Raw genomic sequence first — 18,943 nt, forward strand, 5'->3', positions numbered from 1 at the left:
ATGGTACACACCCTCAAGGTACCACCCTCTAGGTACCATGACAGTCAAACTTATGGTACATACCCTCAAGGTACCACCCTCTAGGTACCATGACAGTCAAACTTATGGTACATACCCTCAAGGTACCACCCTCTAGGTACCATGACAGTCAAACTTATGGTACATACCCTCAAGGTACCACCCTCTAGGTACCATGACAGTCAAACTTATGGTACATACCCTCAAGGTACCACCCTCTAGGTACCATGACCGTTAAACTTAAGATACCCTCCCTCAAGGCACCATGACCTTCAAACATTCAAGGAACCTATCCTGTGGGTCCCACTAGATATAACCATGACATCATGACTTGGATGACAAATACAATGAGGAACTAACGGAGCCATATTGTCCTGCCGATCAGCACTATGTATTGACTTACAAAAGTCACTGATGTTAATCTCTTCATGACCACAGTGGCACACAAGCTGCCTCGGTGAAACATTTTAAAGAGAACCATCAAAATGACAAGCATGGATCCCGTGTTTCTTAACAAAAGGGGTGCAATTTGTGATTTGGCAATTTGTGTTGGGATGTGATGTAATTTTGTCAAATGATTTAGTAATAGTGCAATATATTTACATTCAGTATACCTGATCGGCAATACAATGCCCACATGCATAAACGTTTAGTAAGCACCCCCTTTTATATTCAGATGGCCATCATGATTGTAACAAGATAAATATATCATATTCAACGTAATAAGTGCACCGCTCTAATAAGCACCAGCAGCGATATTTGCAAATATATCGGCTAGTGAACAATCCCAATTAGCACCCCTTCCGATTGATCAATGTACACAAGACTTATTTATTCGCGTATAATACGTACTCGTGTGTTATATGCACCCTTAATTATGGGCAATTAAATTCTGGAAAAATATATCTGTCGTATATAAACATTTCAGGCTGTCAGCATAAACCCCGATATTTTTTTTTCAACTCTGTTCTCTTTCGCCAAAATAATATTCTAATAAGAGCCCACTATTTCTAATTTTGAGAGCGCCCTGGACGCTTATTACGTTGAATACAGTATGTTTACAGGGATACAAACAAGTACAATGATACACATCCATACATTATATACACACAAGCTACCTAGATTGTTCTAATGAGCACTTTCATTCAAATGGCATGTTCACTGAGAGAGCTATCAAACTGGAGCATTAGATATAATTCAGTTGGTACTAATGTCAATCTGTTTTCCCTGCTCAATAGGGGGCGGTCAGCTAGCCCAGTGGTTAAAGCGTTCGGTCGTCACTCAGAACACCCGGGTTCGATTCCCGACATGGGTACAATGTGTGAAGCCCATTACTGGTGTCCCCCGCCGTGATATTGCTGGAATATTGCTCAAAGCGGCATAAAACCAAACTCACTCACTCACTCCTTGCTCAATATCATGATCAGCAGTGGAACTGCCTGTGTGAGCCTGTCTCTTCCCGCCCTTAAATATCCCAACTGACCTTCAACCAGACAAGTCAAAGTACATATTCAAAAGCAATATCTAGGTTAGGCATATTTTTTTTTATAATATGAGTAACAGATCTTAAACTTAAATTCCTTATTCCTGCCAAGTCATGTAGTGTCACAGGCACTGGCCTATTTTTGATGCCATGATAAATCGTAAAGAGTAAATGGTAAAAGAAGTGTCTGTAATATATATTACTGTTGCTTTTCATCGTCAATTCTTTGCAGGTTTGTACTGCTACAGAATGTTTGGCATTAACAAACTGGTCATGTGCCTATCATTTACCCTACTTCTATAGTTTAACTGACCAAATTGTAAAACTTTTGTCATGCAAGTAAACGACTCGACCTTCGTTAAACCGCTGATCATCTATAATGCTCATCAATTATTTGGACCCCAAAGGGAGCATTGTAGCGAGGGATCACTATACTTTCTTTTTATCATGAAAATAATACGAGTACAATCTATATTTCACCACGCTCAGCCAAGCAAGTTCTCTCCTATCAAATTCTCTCTCATCAAACAATGTTATAGTAATGTGATATGATGGTACACTAATCCTACATGGTACCCACCAAACAAACAGTGGCTGACAGCACTAATCTTTACACACAATAGGGGCGGTGGGGTAGCCTTGTAGTTAAAGCATTTGCTTGTCACTCTGAAGATCCGGGTTCGATTCCCCACAAGGGTACAATGTGTGAAACCCATTTCTGGTGTACCCCGCCGTGATGTTGCTGGAATATTGTTAAAAGCAGCATAAAACAATACTCACTCACTCTACACACAATATATCCCACAGATTCAGTATTCTCACATGGCACGATGCTTGACTACTATTATGACAGTGAACATGATTGTCAGTATCAGAATTAGGATGTGTCATGATTGTTGTGTACGACCCTGTTGATAACGAAGGACTGTGGAAATGGAAGACAGCCCTTCGAAACCAAAGATCAAAGCGCAGCTGCAACCTTCTAAGCATGTCTACTCTGAAACCAGTACCCTATTTAATACCTCCATACTATAGGTAAGGATAATCAAATGCATTATACAGAAAATCTCATCCAGATAAACTTGTTGCTGAATAGATCTTGGCCATTATGCTCTTTTTCAGAGTACATTCCTGGAACAAGACCTGCTCTACTGTAGGCGCTATCCAGCTTTGTGGCTGAGATGCAACAGAACTCAGTGAGCGCCAAGGTTGGCAATGGATGTTCAATATAACTTTATACACAATCAACTGACAGCACAAACCACTTCAGCCCCTGATTTCTCGAAACAAACTTAAGTTTTCTCAAATTTGAGTAAAAACTCAGACTTAAGTCAGTTTTTTTAACTTAAGGTACTTTCGAGAAATCGAAGCCTGGATCAGTGTTTTCGTTCTCTGGTATCCACCATATAGCGACCAAGAAAATATGTCTTGGGCTGTTAAGTCCTAGATATGTTGATCCCTGTGTTCGTTAAGGATATGGTAAGGTAAGAACGGACACCTTCTGCCACGGTAAGAGATGTGCACAAGCTCCTTCCTTAGTAATGGTTTCATGTTTTTCAGATGCCACTTTTATCTGACCCCTACAGTATACATTCTTTGAAAAAATGTAAATGGGTCTCAAAAATTTCCTTTCTGAAAATAAACATGAGTCCGACATGTAACTTACTAATGTGCTAACTTAACCATTATAAAGGTAGTTTTACCTTAGCTACCCCAGCACTGCTCACAGGCCTAACACAGTGTGATCATAGCATGCTGGTATAATAGGACTGGTACACATGTGACAGTTTGGGGGCAAGGTGACTGGCAAACAGCAATCAAAGTTTAGTAATGTCTGGTATTTTCTTGCACTCTATAACCAACAGGAAACACTGTAAAAGAATTCAAGGTAACAAACAATGTATCCGTTAAACTCTATGACCAACTGGAAACACTGCTTATGTGTTTAAAAGAATTCAAGATAACAAACAAGAGGTCCGTTTATCAAATTCACTTTGACTGCTATAACAACTCCTGCTGTCAGTCCAGACAGAGTTGTGTGACTCATGGTATACCCTGATGTACAACAACGTCTTCCGAGCTCCCAACACTGACTCCACTGAGTGAAGCACAGCCACACCGCCACTAGGAGTCGAGAGATAGCTTTAAGTGGAGATACAAGGGCTTCACTGTCAACAGGTGGACTTTCTTCCGGCAAGGATCTGTGGGCTTCTTGTATCTGGAAAGAGTATGATATAAACAGAATATATCTTTAAACATATTGGATATCATATATAGGTCTTACTATACTTCAAGCACTGGCTTAAATCTACCATATACAGTGGACAAAGAAATATTGGTTTAGACGTTGCTGGTTTATGAATTGTTTTGATAGGCATTACTTAGAAGTTGACGGATGACAAAGTTGACACAATTTATACTGTAAAAGTGACTTTTCGGTATGGATCCTTATACCGTTGTCAAGCAAGGATACAAAATAAAAACTGCTTGACAACGGTATAAGGATATATACCGAAATGTCACCTTTACAGTAAATAAAGAAGTTGTTATCCATACATTGTGTCTACTTTGTCAGTGCTGGTTTATGCAGAGAATGATGATCATCGATGGAAAACAAGACAACAATTACAATCGTTGTTGTTGTTGCTTTAGGTGTTTCAGAGGTTGCCTTTAAGAGGACCACAGTCCATCACTGTATTTATTACACTTACAGAGTGACACTTGCCACTCATCAGCCAATTGATGAACTCAGTCACGGTCATCCATGCTGACACACATACCAACACAAGCCTTCTGTGTGTTTATTTAGTAGACATGCTTACGCCTTCGTAGCGCCACCAGTGGTTATTACCAGGTATGTCCCTTCTAAGCCTCTCCTATGGACCAATCAGATTCAACCTCTCGTATCACTTGCGTTTGCTCCACACAAAATGGTGGCGCCCAGTCAAAACGATCTGATCGATAATCGAGATCTATATTGTGATAAAACGGGTCTTACATCGCAAAATGCATCAAATCACGTGAGCACCTTGACATGAAAAGATTTGGAAAACATTTGCTGACAACGAGTTGGCGGTGCACATGCTTTGCAAATCCTGCAATCGATCAGTACGACAGTTTACGAACCAGATTTCGGTGCGCGATTTTGATTGGACTATGCATTGACTCGTTAGTCAAACCAAAATGTAACTCCATAATACCAGCTTAGTTCGGCAAGGGTCTGGACTTTTATAGCCAGTTAACTCTCTTGCCTCGGGAAGATGCGTGCCAGATTACCGAGAGGCATTTCCTATGTTATAATTGGTAAAAGGAACTGGCAAGCAGCGCCTGAATCCAGAAGAGACAAAGGACAGATTACACAGAGAATATTTAATGACATTATCACAATCTGCAGGACTAAAATCTAATGCCAGTTTGGACAGATTGCTGGATTAGACAAAGGCCGGTTTAGACAGAGTCCACTGTAGGTGGAAAGCACACTACTTTATCACAATACTTCAGTAATATACAAGACTGGACTAAGTAAAAAATCATTTTGCAAATAATGAAATACAAGCTGACATGAAAATCATGACCTGCGAGTTATTTTGATATAATGGAATCTAATGCAGGCCAACTAATGGTTGATATTATCAGCATCTACCCACATCATCGATATTACATGACATATATTCCAGGTCACATCTGAGAGCTAGCTGTAACCGAACTCAGCAGCTACTGTGACTAACCGAGTCTTGACATGTGAGCTTTCAACACAGTATACTAACTCCAAGCCGACCAGTCCTTGTTTTAGCCCCTTCATGCCGAGCGCCAGACAGGGTAACAACAAGTACCATCTTTTAACGTCTTTTGGTATGACGCGGTCGGGGATCAAACACCGTACCTTCCGCTCTCCGGGCGGACGCTCTACCACTAGACCACGGAGGCGGTCCTCAACCAAAATGAATGGCAGGAATGGAAGAACATGAGGTGAACATAGTCCCCTGTACTTTAAACATGACAAAAGCAGGCAACTTACAATTCCAGATACGTCGGTCCATCTTCGATTTCATCTTTCTCAAGAAATGCCCAACATTTGGTGCTTGTGGTTTTCTTCTTCGGTTTGAAGTGTTTGAATTCAAAGAACACAGCAAAACCTGAGAATAGAGCAATGTGATGGGAGAGTTATTTTTTATCAAAACAAACTTGTATGAGTTTCACACAGTCAAGATAGTTTACATCATCAAAAGCTATGGTGCAGACAGGATTTAAATAGCATAAAATAAGTAACACCAATATCCAGGCTTGCCAACTGAGATTTTCCCAAAAGGGTAGACATGTTTCCAAGTTATCTCCCCTAGCCATGTTACCTCCTAGTTACTTCCCCTTATACTAAAACAACCTTCTTGTGTAGGTTAATATATAACACGAACAGAGAAATAGAGATACGCACTCAGTTTATAACATTTGGGACTGACCTTTTATATCCTGACGGGTGGGTGGTCTGGGACTTTTGTTCGAGACAGGATAATGTTATGGTCAGTGAGTAAATACATACAAAAGGGGAAGTGGTTAGCCTAGTGGTTACAGCATTTGCTCGTCACACCGAAGGCCTGGCTTCGATTCCCCACATGGGTACAAAGTGTGAAACTCAGTTCACGTGTTCCCCATCGTGTTATTTCTGGAATATTGCTAGAAGCGGCATAAAATCATACCCACTCTCTCCCTCAAACCATACTCAAAACTATTTTCCTCTGAACCTTTGAACTGAATAAACCATATTTTCACAACACTCATATTTTCAATAAATCAAGCATGTCCAGTAAAAATTGTTTTCTCCTTTTTCAAAACTTAAAGTCGAATCATCTTTTTTCAAGTATTCTTTGGAAGGAACAAAGCAATATACTTTAAAAAATGAAAAATTCCAGGCCCAATCATGTCAATGCAGTGTTTGTTGTTTTATGCCACAGTCACATAACCAGGACTTCAATGTACAATGCGGATGTTTCAGATGTTGTTTCTCACTCACCTGGTGGCAGACTTTCTATTGTCTTCTGTATATGGACGTCTACATTAAAGAACACACATGTGTCCTGCTTGTCTGAGGCTATCGGAGTGTTCTGTATGGCTGTCAGGTTGTGACCGTTCGCATCTGAAATGAAAGCAATCAATGATAGCACACGATGCAGACAGGTTATACATGTAGTGAATGCTGTTTAACACATATGCGTGCACTCAGCTTTGAAGCATAGTAAACACCTAGTTATGTAGGTGGCCATGTGGACTAAGTGAAAATGTATTGCAACACTATCAGTAACTATAACTAACCCATTTAGAGATACATATTAAAAACAAATAACACGACTCCCAGACCCATACAGCTGCCTGGCTTACATGCAGTCATCAAGCCCTTGTGCTCACAAAATACACCTCTCTTTTCCCCAAAAGTTGCATCTATGCTCGTAATGGTAATCTGTAATATTCCGCCTACATCGCTGCCATCTGTAAATAATCAAGTTTATGCAAGACAAACCAGGGACTGAAAAACATGAATAAGTATCCATACCATGCACAATGTCACAAACCCAGCCTGACCACCCAGTCCTCTATAGTCTGCATGATATACTAGGGCCTAGTTATCTCCCTTGTGCATGTTGCCACTTAGTTACTTCCCTTTACTAAAACAACCTCCTGGTGCAGGTTTATATAATACCAACAGAAAATACAGAAATAATGAATATTGCTGTTAGCTGCCTCTAACAAATGGCATCAGATCCTGAAGACCAACTCTCACTAGGATCTTCATAGGGAGACAATTCTGTAGTTACCTTTGACAGACACACAGATGAAGGGGTCTATGAATTGTGAAGCATCCTTTAAGCCCATCTTCTCCACCCGGACACTCAGGTACCGCATGTTGGCTATCAGCAAAGGCTTAGGTAGGAGGTTACCTAAAACTGACAAACACTCACTCATAGGTATTGTTGTTCACTTGTTAATATAACACTTAGCAACATTCCAGCAAGCCTAGGAAGGTTGGGGGTTCGATCCCCGGTCACATGTTACCAAAAGATGTTAAAAGATGGTACTTGTTGTTACCCTGCCTGGCGCTCGGCATTAAGGGGCTAAAACAAGGACTGGTGTCTGTGTCTGAGTGGGGTATTTATGTTTAACTGTGGCATGGTATCTCAGTGGGCTAGCACTATAAAATTTGCCCAATTTCGGACTAGTACAAGCAGCGAGGGTGGGGGGGGTGGGGGGGTGGGGTGGGGGGGGGGGGGGGGGGGGGGGGGATGGTGTGTGTGGTGGGAGTTTACTGACTTTAAAAATAATAAGGTTTCCTGGAGTTTTCACCTTCATGAAACTTGTAGTTAACATAAACAGAATAAAACAAATCAGTCCTAACTGGCATATCCTTAACCTTCGACAGTTCTCAAATATAATAACTTTGATGTCTTAAACAGAGGTAGGTGCTGGAATTATTCTAAAGAAGATAAAGAGGAGGTCGGTTGGAGTGACACATTTTTCTTTTTTTACATTCAGTGGGTGGTCTACTAGACAATGTACCCTGGCATTTCAATAACATCATAAACTATGTATACTTTGACCACATACAAATGGGACAAACTTCAAACACTAATCAGTAAAAACACAGACTTCCTTTAACTGAAATGACTGCTTTGCCATGAAAGATAGTACCTCTTTGTGATGGCTTATCTTCATCATTAGAGGTGTGGACGCTGAAACCAACAAATTCAACATCAGCAAACAGTTTCTGGAGTGAGAGTGAATGTTGTGTAAAGCTATAATACAAATTACATCAAGGCCACTTACGGATGCGTAATGTCACTGCATAACTGTCATCATGCAGGTAACTGTCATCCTCCCGAGGCAAGAGAGTTAACTCACTATAAAAGGAACTAGGCTGGTATTATGGAGTTACATTTTGGCTGGACTAACGAGTCTATGCATAGTCCAATCAAAATCATACACAGAAATCGAAATCCGGTTCGTAAAGTGTCATGCAGATTTCGGTCGACTGCAGGATTTGCAAAGCATGTGCACCGCTAACTCGTTGTCAACAGATATTTTCCAAATCTTTTCATGTTTTTAATCAAGGTGCTCACGTGATTTGATGCACTTCGCGATGTAAGACTCGTTTTATCACAATATCGATCTCGATTATCGATCAGATAGTCTTGACTGGGCGCCACCGTTTTGTTTGAAGCAAATGCAAGTGATACGAGAGGTTGAATCTGATTGGTCAATAGGAGAGGCATAGAAAGGACATAACTCGTAATGGCCACTGGTGGTGCTACGATTGAGCCCAGGAATTCCAGCCAAGTTCGGCAAGGGTGGAAACTGGACTTTTAAAGTCAGTTAACTCTCTTGCCTCGGGAAGATGGGTAACTGTACATGTTACGAATGATGACCACTGATTAGCCAAAGACATAATTTGACTCTGGTTGATTTGTGTGCAAAGATTCATGACGATATTTGGGCAAATATTTTGGACAAACTGGCCATGACATAAGTTCTTTTGAGGTTTGCCCAGGCAAGCTACAAAAATTAAGAATATACCGTATTCGACGTAATAAGCGCCCGGGGCGCTCTCGAAATTAGAAAAAAATGGGGCTCTTATTTGAATATAATTTTAGTGAGAAAAAAGAGTTGAAAGATCGTAAATGTCATGGTTTTTGCTGACAGCCTGAAATGATAGATGACAGATATGTTTTCCAGAATTTAATTGCCCTTATTATTAAGGATGCATATAACATACGAGTGCGTATTATACACCAATAAACAAGTCTTTTTTACACTGATCAATCCGAAGCGGTGCTAATTGGGATTGTTCACTATCCAATATATTAGCAAATATCGCCGTGGGTGCCTATTAGAGCGGGGCGCTTATTACGTCAAATACGGTAATACAAAAAAACATCTTTTTTGTCCCAAAAGAAAATCTTAGTTCCTCTCCTCAACATATAATGTCCAGTCTCATACAGTTTGTTTTGCTTCAGAATTGAAACGTGATGGACAGATGGACAGACAAACTGGTAAGATGATGCATGGATAGAAACCTGTTTCTATCATGTCTGTATATCTGCCAGTTTTGTCATGTTTGAGAATAATATGACGCAAGAGCAAGATATGAAGATGATCAATATTTACCTGATGTTTGGATACTGTCGAGTCTGAAGCTGAGCTGCTCGCACGTCTACTGGGAATTTCTCACTTGGTTTCCGGCAGAGGTTCTTTAGGGCTAGGAAACCAATGTTACGTTCCTTCATCATGTATACATCACAAAGCAAACATGGAGGGAAAATACCTGAACAACACCTTTAACAGTCAGTGAGTATAAGCCGTAATAAGCTGCAGTCATCAATCTTCTGGTTATGTCAAGTGTCACGAGGCTGTCTTGGTTAAACCAATGTACATGTATCTATTTTACACAGTATGGTTGAATTGGGTTTAATTTTGGTAATTTCAACACAAGGTCATTTTAAAGACCCATATATAATAATTAGTTGTTACTCTAGTATCATATGACAAATTTTGTATGATGAACAACGTTCTACTTAAGTCCTATGAATGCCTTTACCATTATGATGAATTTTGGTTGGGACTGTAGGAGTAGTGCCAGTTTCTGATGCTGTTATGGATACTAGAACAGATTTTCAGTGAGCATAACTCTTACTTGACTCTAGTTTCAGGAGATCCTCCAGAGATATGCCCTCCTTTGATACACGGTCCTGTAAAAGAAGATGTTATCAAACAGTTCCAAAATACACTCATTACTATTTACCGTATTCGACGTAATAAGCGCCCAGCTCTAATAAGCGCCCACGGCGAGATTTGCTGATACATTGGCTAGTGAACAATCCCAATTAGCACCCCTTCCGACCCCTATTCGCACATAATACCCACCGCTACCTTCCCCTATTCGCGTATAATACGCACTCGTGTGTTATATGCACCCTTTATTATTGGCAATTAAATTCTGGAAACATATATCTGTCGTACATAAACATTTCAGGCTGCCAGCATAAACCACGAAATTTATATTTCAAAATAATATTCTAATAAGAGCCCCCTATTTCTAATTTTGAATGCGCCCTGGGCGCTTATTACGCTGAATACGGTATGTCAAATGAATTAGTGAATTTTGTTTAACGCTCCACTCGGCAACAGTCATGCCATATCATGGTGGCCTGTAAATATTCAAGTCCAGGCCAGACAAACCAATACCTTTGAAAGGAATATGTATTTCCCCAATGGATAGGGCAGCGTGCATATCATTATAAAACCACAACAAAGGAACATTTAGAATATAATTTTAATGAACGAGAAAACAGTAAGCCTGACCCCCAGATACATTAAGTCACGTCTTGTGACAAGCACAGTGAGCGAGTATGGTTTTACGAAACTTTTAGCAATATTCCAGCAATATCACAGCGGGGGACACCAGAAATGGGCTTTTCCCATTGTACCCATGTGGGGAATTGAACCAGGGTCTTCGGCGTGACGAGCGAACGCTTTAACCACTAGGCTAACCGATCGTCCTATGACAAGCATGAGTGGTTGGTAGTAACCTGTAAACCTGTTGGTAGTAACCTGTAAACCTGAATCTTCAATTAGGTTATGTTTACAGAGAATGAGTTTGGCCTAATACCACTTTGAACAGTTTCCATCATGTTATAGCCTGTCATCTTAAAATATGAGAATAAAGTGGTGCAGATCTTAGACATTTACCACTTTGGTTAAACCCAAGAGAATGGGTAAGGGTATGGTCCTGACAAAAAAATTCAGACTGAATCTGGGATTCAAACCCAGGAAAATTGGGTCATTGCATCAGGTGGCCACTAATGCCCCTGTTTTTTGGTGAGGTGAGGTGAAATTGGGTTTAACATCACATTCAAGATTATTGAGAACCCATGGATCCTTCAATTGGCAGAGGCATGGAGGTAGATTTTATTATGTCTCACATGGTTTGGATAGGATCACATACAAATCTGGTGTGAAGGATTAACTCCCATGACAAACCCAGTTTCAGACACATTGAGACTGAGAAATATTAACTAGCAAAAAGACTTGGCCAAGTCTACTAAATCAATTAATTATCAAAGTTTGATTAATCTATCTGTCACTTACCTGGAGAGATTTTGATCGGGAATCCAAACAAACTCTAATTTTGTCCAAGAACTTCTGAAAATCAGAGAAAATCAGAGAAAATCAGAGATTACAAGGTGTAAGCTTGTCATACAAATTAAAAATGGACCTCAACTTCAGCAGTGTCATAAATATGCATTAAAAATGTTAAATAAATTAGTATGAGTGCATCACAATCAAATATTGCTACACATAGTAAAAACACTCCAAGATAATATAATTTGGATGGTCAGGTTACCTGAAACACAAATACGTTATGGGCCAATTGTAGAGCATATAAAAGATTACCTTTTGTTTATCTGTGAAGATACCATTGTCGCTCATGGAACAGTGATGCAGCTGCTTCGATAAGCTGTAAAGAAAGGCTTCACATTGACGTCTCTACAAGGGAGGCAAAGTAAAGTTAACTTTGCTGTAGGCATGATAAGCTGTAAAGAAAGGCTTCACACTGACATCTCTACAAGCAAGGCAAAGTAAAGTTAACTTTGCTGTAGACATGATAAGCTGTAAAGAAAGGCTTCACATTGACATCTCTACAAGCAAGGCAAAGTAAAGTTAACTTTGCTGTAGACATGATAAAACATATACTAAAAACTTTAAAAGTGAATGAGTAAGTGAGTGAATGTTGTTTTACTCCCTAGCCATCAATATTGCAGCTGGTCTGTAAATAAGTGAGTCTGGGCCAGGTAAACCAGTGGTTGACAGCATGAGCAATAATTACATTCTCAGCGGGTACAAATAGTGGTTTAGAAGATTGATATTAACCGGTTTAATAAACTGTTGAAAACTTAGTTTTCATTAAACTGTTTGCGTCTAGAAGGCATATCCTCAAACATGTAAATGCAGGGACTGTTGTCGTTGATACACTGATAACTTGTTCTACAGTTTGTCTTGCAATATCTACACTTTTTGTCATTCTATTCTATAATTAAATGCTAACAGGATACAATCATTCTAAAAAAAATCAAATCTTTCACTCAGTTATGATACTACTCTGTGTGAAGATCAGACAAAAACTCCACAGGGCACTTCCCGCCCAGTAGTCACCCGCACCAAAGAACACAAGACTTCACCTTTCACCAGCAAAAATTACCTAGCCACCAAATTCAGTCCAAATCCTCTCAACAAAACATCAGGACTTCACCAAAAGAAAACTCTCAGAAGCTATAGAAATCCGCCATCACAAACCTTTGGTATATTTCTGTAGCCTCCAGTGGTTGTCCCCATGTATCAAAGTCTGTTCCTTGTTTAAACAATGAGCACCAACTAGTAACAACTGATTCCTGGTCATCACAGTCGGACACAGTCGTCATCCTTACAGAAACTCATTTCTGAAATGGATAAGCAGAAAAAACATGAAATCAGAGCATTAACATAAACATCTTTGTTGGTTTTATGGTGATCCTAAAAACCCACTAATAAAACTCTATACATGCCATAACCATCATTACTGTATTTGAAACAAAGTGGGTCCTGGCTTCCTTGAGGTTTGCTGCCATAGTATTTGGGAGGTTTAAAGTATATCACAATATTTTGCAATGTACAAGGCCATATTGTGATATGTATCACAATATATTGTATAATTCTAAGTTTTTAATTCAGAAGCAATCTGATACATTAAGGTATGAACTGAAGTTCATAAATGGAACCAAAAAAATGCTGGTACAACATAATGTTTACTCATTCAAAAAATACGCAGCAATCTTGGGGCCCAGGATGCTCGCTCCTGGGCATCAAAGGCATTTGGCAAGTAGAAAACATTAAACACATGATAAAAATCCCAATTTGAAATCATCAGATTTATCCAACATGAACATGATGAACACATTATATTGTAATACGTATAGTGGAAAGAATAACCCCAATGTACTGAAATATCGGTAAAACCTCACACCCTTACATAGAATATGTATCTATGAAATTAAAGTTTAGTATTAGTCTGACAATGACCCTATTACTTTCAAGCTTAATTTGAAACTATCATCGCACCCTAGGATCTATTTTAAATAAAAGAGTAGCATTGCTAGCAAAATAAAAAAAATAAAAAAATAAATGCCAGATTTAACATAAACACTATTACTAATGACCTGAAATTGTTTTGTATGGTAGTGAGCAAGTGAGTATGGTTTTACGCTGCTTTTAGAAATATTGCAGCAATATCAAAAATACTTGAAATTGAAAAGATGGTAGACTGGAAGCATTAGCAATTGCAGTTGAAAAAATTAACTTAACTCAGTCTAACACCATCCCAAAAAAGAGTTGCGACATTACCAGAACAACAAAGCTCAAAACATGGCACAATTTCACAGCTGTAACATTCAGGAGAGAGTTTCCAATTACTATTTTCTGGCTCATTGAATGTAGCTCTTTTACAATGTATTTTACTTTCTTGTTTGGATGGACATTATCATTCTGGAGTGAATTTTGATGTCCTAGTGTGATGTGATGGCCAGATGACTGAAGTACAATGGGGAATAAAATGCCTAACCAGGTTTCATATCACAATTAAATGATAGAACATACTGAGCAACATGCGAAGTGTGTGAATTAGTGAGTATGGTTTTATGCCGCTTTTAGCAATATTCTAGCAATACCCCGGCAGGGACACCAGAAATGGGCTTCACACATTGTTCCCATGTCGGGAATCGAACCTGGGTCTTCGACATGACGAGTAAACGCTTTAACCACTAGGCTACCCAACCGCCCCCATTATACGAAGCATTATACACTGACTAAAGTAGCATATGGTGATCTTTGGTTATCTTGACTTTATTATCATATATGTGTACATCCTCCAAAGAATTATATTTCCTGTACAAACTGGTAAGTGTTATTGCTAAAATGGCACGGCAACAAATGTCATCAAGCAAAACCAGCAGTATATTGGAGAAAACAACAGTTTTAACTTGACAGCACTGTATCTTCAATATGTTCAATAATATGTTTATCATGTTCATACAATATTGATATATTGGTATACAGAGACAAATGTCCCAGTTTCACACTAGGCACTTACAAGATCTTCTAGAACCTGCAAATGGGCACCAGGATATGAGACACTGAGTGACTGAGTTGGGTTTAATGCTGCTTTGAACAGTATTTCAGTTACTAGAACATGATGTCTGGGAGGAAAGTCCCAAGTGATGCAGGGCCCACCTGCACAAAGCGACGTTAGCACTAAGATGACCATAACTCCCATACATGGGGCTTACAATAGTTGTAGCGCTAAGATCACTTTGTGCAAGTGGGCCCAGCTGGGTCTTAGGCACCATTCCTCCTTTGAGTATACTACTTGTCTTTAAAAACAAGTTTGCAAAGGACAAGCATTACAACAGAGACATGCATATCTGTACACATGCACTGATTCAGTCACAACTGTTGACGTTTGAGAATAGTGTCTGTTTGCGTATAAAAATCTTAAAACAATAAATGCACAGTGAGCATGTTTGGTGAATGAAACGGAAATTAGTGCTAATTTAGTTTAATGTCTGAGAATTTTAACTAGTGGAATAAATGCATGGAGAACAGAAAAAAATATTGCAGGTCCCTTGTCAAAAATCTGAGACTGTCAACTGATGTCGAAATGAATGCATTGAATGACTGCATTGGAATGGTAAAAAAATGCATGTTTTCTCTAAATTCTGTAATATAGCTTATAAAATATCAGCTGATATGATTATGTGGTGCCTTTTCGATAACGAAATATGGTACCGTTTTCACTCTTGGCCAAATTGGTCATGTTTTCTGCAGGAAAATTTGATTCGGCTTAGCATTATCCCCTAAGTGACATGGTTCAATCTATCGCAATATAATGAAAATATTAAAAAATTATCTATATAATAAATGAATAGAGTTTATTTAGCAGCAGAAACGTAAAATTCCTAGACAAGAGAGGCGACAATACGACCAAGTAAAATGCTGTACCGGTTCATACGAGCCGTACACAGCTATGATGTAAAATAACCCGTTATCAGCTGTTTATTTCAAGATACTCACATAAATCATAGGCTATGTGCTGCCAGTAATTAAATCAACAATACAACCTTCACTCTGACGAAGAAATTACAACATAAATCCAATCGTTCATCTCGTGGAAAAGTGAGGTTTGTAAATATAGGTAATACTTTATTATAACGTTATTCACCCCGTTTAGTCTAAAACCATACAATTACAGCACAGAGGAGTGCCAAAGATTTGTAGCTTTCTCAATCATGTCAGTGAATCACACCTGAATTAAAGTCTGTAGTAAAGCATTGTTGTTGTGTTTGACCACAGGGTGCAGTAATAAATCTGCTCCGCTTACAAAATGTTGATTTTTTAACGCCGTAATTGTTTGGTAATTCTTGAAGAATGTATTTTAATGGACAGTGTTTGTGACGGCAATGACACTCAGCTCGGACTGATTGTGGCCGTGTATTCTGATCTGCATAATTATCTTTTCCACAAAAAAAACATTAACATTATGCATAACTACTAATATTAATTACATACATGAGAAATGTTATTAAAATAAATTATCACTGAGAAGTAACACAGAACACCACTGGGAATTGACAACGTCATTAAAACTTATAGCCAGTCAATTGAAAGTGTACAAACTGTATGCGAAGTACGCATCAGTCGGAGAGCGCATGATAAACTACAAAGTAAGTAAGTAATAACAAATATAGAGATAGAAATTCATATCCAAGCATCCATGACACTTTGCCATTTTCGGAATGCGCCATTTTAATATGTCTGATATTTCCAGGTAGTGTGAAATTGACTGAAATGCCCAAACTGGGCATAGGTCATGTATACGTAATACTAGTATATCATTTCAAAAATATTTACTTCTTCAAAAGTAGAAAAGTGGCAGGATGAACTCTGTCTCGAGTGAACCACAGGATCATTTAGCGAAACTCATGCATAGTCAAGTACCAAATCACATTTGGACTATGAATATGCATGAATTTCGATGAAACGTCACGCGAATCAAGTCGATAAAACTATATGACGTCATTTATCATTGAACGCTGAGAAGACGGAACGCCAAGTTGGCTTATTATGGTACTGAGCTAAGGCATGATTGTGATTTTCAGTATGTATTTTAAACATGAAGCAATTCTTGATTGTTTCTCTTTAAATGTTTCACTCAGGTAAATACTTATCAAAGCTCAAAGTGGCGTAGGTATACGACGTCGTGAGGACGGATATGGTGTTGAGTTAGTGAGCACGGGTATGGTGCTGACAAACCGAGAAACATGATCGGAGCGAACCGGGATTCGAACCCACATTCATAGGTGTTTTGCGTGCCCAAGGGACGCAACTCTGCACAACGAATTGCGCATTCGATGACTGGGACTCTGTACCCCCGTACGGTGTTGACAAAGCCAGCTTAAGCATATCAGAGCGAATCTGAGACCCGAATCCACGATCAGACTTCTAAGGGATGCAACTACACACAACGAGATGTAGAGCCTTAGAGCATTGACCACCACATGCAGCCCGAAAGAAATCGTCTCTGACGTTAGCATATTGTTCAGATGACGTAATTGTATGATTTGTGACGTAATGAACATGGATGGCGTCATATCCTATCGTTCTCAACAACTTTAGAACTGACTAATCATTAAGAAATAAACCACTCGTGGTCGTTGTTCATCATACAACAAAGCAACGATAAACAACGACCTCGAGTCGCATATTTCTTACATGAGATATGAACATTATGTACGGCCTGTAGGTTGATAAAATGTACAGAATCCGACCTCGGAGATGTCGGGCAAGTCCATTTTACGAACAGGTGGGTTAGGTTTGGTATTTCCCGCATATTCTCACAATCCTCACGTCGATTATCTGTATCTTTTCTCACAATGCCGATTGTCATTTCTCTCCCGCATTTGGATGCGACCATTCGGCCATTGCGTTTATCTGCGTTGCCCAGATACATCTATGGGTAACATCTCACAAGACACCCCTCTAAAAAATAACGTCGTCCAATTTACGACGTCATCGAGCTACGAGCGCATGTTAGAATCTCTAGAAATGACGTCATGTGTTATCGTGAAATAAACCATACTTCTTTCTTCATTGTTCTTTGCGATTTATCGCGCAGCTATCTTATGCATGTTACAGGAAATATGTAAACTCAGGGAATACGTATAATCCCTAAAATTTTCAGGGAATATATTTAATGTCTGATTCACTCAGGGAATATACATAATCCCTAGATTTTTCAGGTATTATACACCGTTCCGATCCTAGAAATATCATAGTTGTGTGATTGAATGCATTGTCAACAAAAACTAAATTGTTCTTGTTTGTTAAGTCTATCCTATGTTTGATTTAGCATTGTTTTTACTACAGTGAAGACTAATTGTTAAGTTAAGTGAAAGGTATTTGTTATCATGTCAAATAAATTTGTCTTCTCATAAATAACTTTTTTTAATCAAGTTTGACCATATAAGAGCTTCAAAAGTAATTTCAGGGAATATGTCTAAAACACTTGATGTTAAATCAGGGAATATGTATAATACCTGAAAAATTTAGGGATTATGTATATTCCCTGAGTGAATCAGACATTAAATATCTTCCCTGAAAATTTCATGGATTATATATATTCCCTTATTATACATATTTCCTGTAACATATTTACACTGATACTCGCTAAAAACGCGCATGTCACGTGCGAGTTTTTACAAATATTTTTCTCAATTTGTTTACCTAGCTTTTTGGAATTACCGAAAGTTTTAAAAACTATTACGTCAAATATAAATGGGAACCTTTATCTTTCCTTCGAAGCTGCTATACCTGAAGTGAAGGGCTTAGTTCAGTCATTTTTGTGACATTAAAATGTTATGGTTGGTTGGTTGTTGTTTTTACCGCCGCACTCAGCAATATTCCAGCTGTATGATGGCGGTCTCTAAATAATCAAGTCTGGACAAGACAATCCAGTGATTGATATCATGAGCATCGATCCACGCAATTGGGATACGATGACATGCATCAACCAAGTCAGCGAGCCTGACCACCCGATCCCGATAGTCGCCTCTTACGACAAGTATAGTCGCCTTTTACGACAAACATGGGTTGCTGAAGACCTTTTCTAAAATGTCATGGAGAGAAATCATAAGGTGTAACTAGCCGGCACCCATTACGGGAAATACTGCACTTGGTTGCGGTGTGAGACGAAAGACACATAAAGATACGTTTGGTCTAACGGTATAAGACACGATTAATATACGTGATCAAACATTCGTGCACCGGGCCTGGAAAAATATAAGGAAATACGTCATTGTCACAAAGCATAAT

At 39.0% G+C, this 18,943-nt stretch overlaps 1 protein-coding gene across 2 annotated transcripts; it reads right to left on the reverse strand.

Moving 5' to 3' along the window:
- Positions 1-273: 273 nt before the first annotated feature.
- LOC139442391 (axin interactor, dorsalization-associated protein-like) lies at positions 274-15,752 on the reverse strand. 2 transcript variants are annotated; one of them, XM_071223196.1, is made up of 11 exons: positions 15,647-15,752; positions 12,839-12,981; positions 11,939-12,002; positions 11,633-11,686; positions 10,179-10,233; positions 9,653-9,743; positions 8,180-8,220; positions 7,309-7,431; positions 6,510-6,632; positions 5,520-5,637; positions 274-3,719 (listed from the first exon to the last, which is right to left on the reverse strand). In XM_071223196.1, exons 2-11 carry the CDS (start codon positions 12,961-12,963, stop codon positions 3,626-3,628), a joined length of 888 nt encoding a protein of 295 aa, XP_071079297.1. In that variant the 5' UTR covers positions 12,964-12,981; positions 15,647-15,752; the 3' UTR covers positions 274-3,625. The 2 variants fall into 2 exon arrangements, with proteins under 2 accessions (XP_071079297.1, XP_071079296.1); XM_071223195.1 differs by having other exon boundaries at positions 7,309-7,437.
- Between the last annotated feature and the right edge of the window lie 3,191 nt (positions 15,753-18,943).

This window comes from Haliotis cracherodii, unplaced genomic scaffold (genome assembly GCF_022045235.1).
Source record: "Haliotis cracherodii isolate W230 unplaced genomic scaffold, xgHalCrac1.p SCAF_5, whole genome shotgun sequence".
NCBI lineage: Eukaryota > Metazoa > Mollusca > Gastropoda > Lepetellida > Haliotidae > Haliotis > Haliotis cracherodii.

What these genes read in the sequence shown, in the direction of transcription:
- LOC139442391 (XM_071223195.1), bottom strand. Translation starts at nt 12,963, where the DNA reads ATGACGACTGTGTCCGACTGTGATGACCAGGAATCAGTTGTTACTAGT. An exon ending in CCCGATCAAAATCTCTCCAG is followed by an intron (nt 10,234 to 11,632) that starts GTAAGTGACAGA and finishes CTTCTTTTACAG; the next exon opens with GACCGTGTATCAAAGGAGGG. An exon ending in CATCTGTGTGTCTGTCAAAG is followed by an intron (nt 6,633 to 7,308) that starts GTAACTACAGAA and finishes CTTTCATTTCAG; the next exon opens with ATGCGAACGGTCACAACCTG.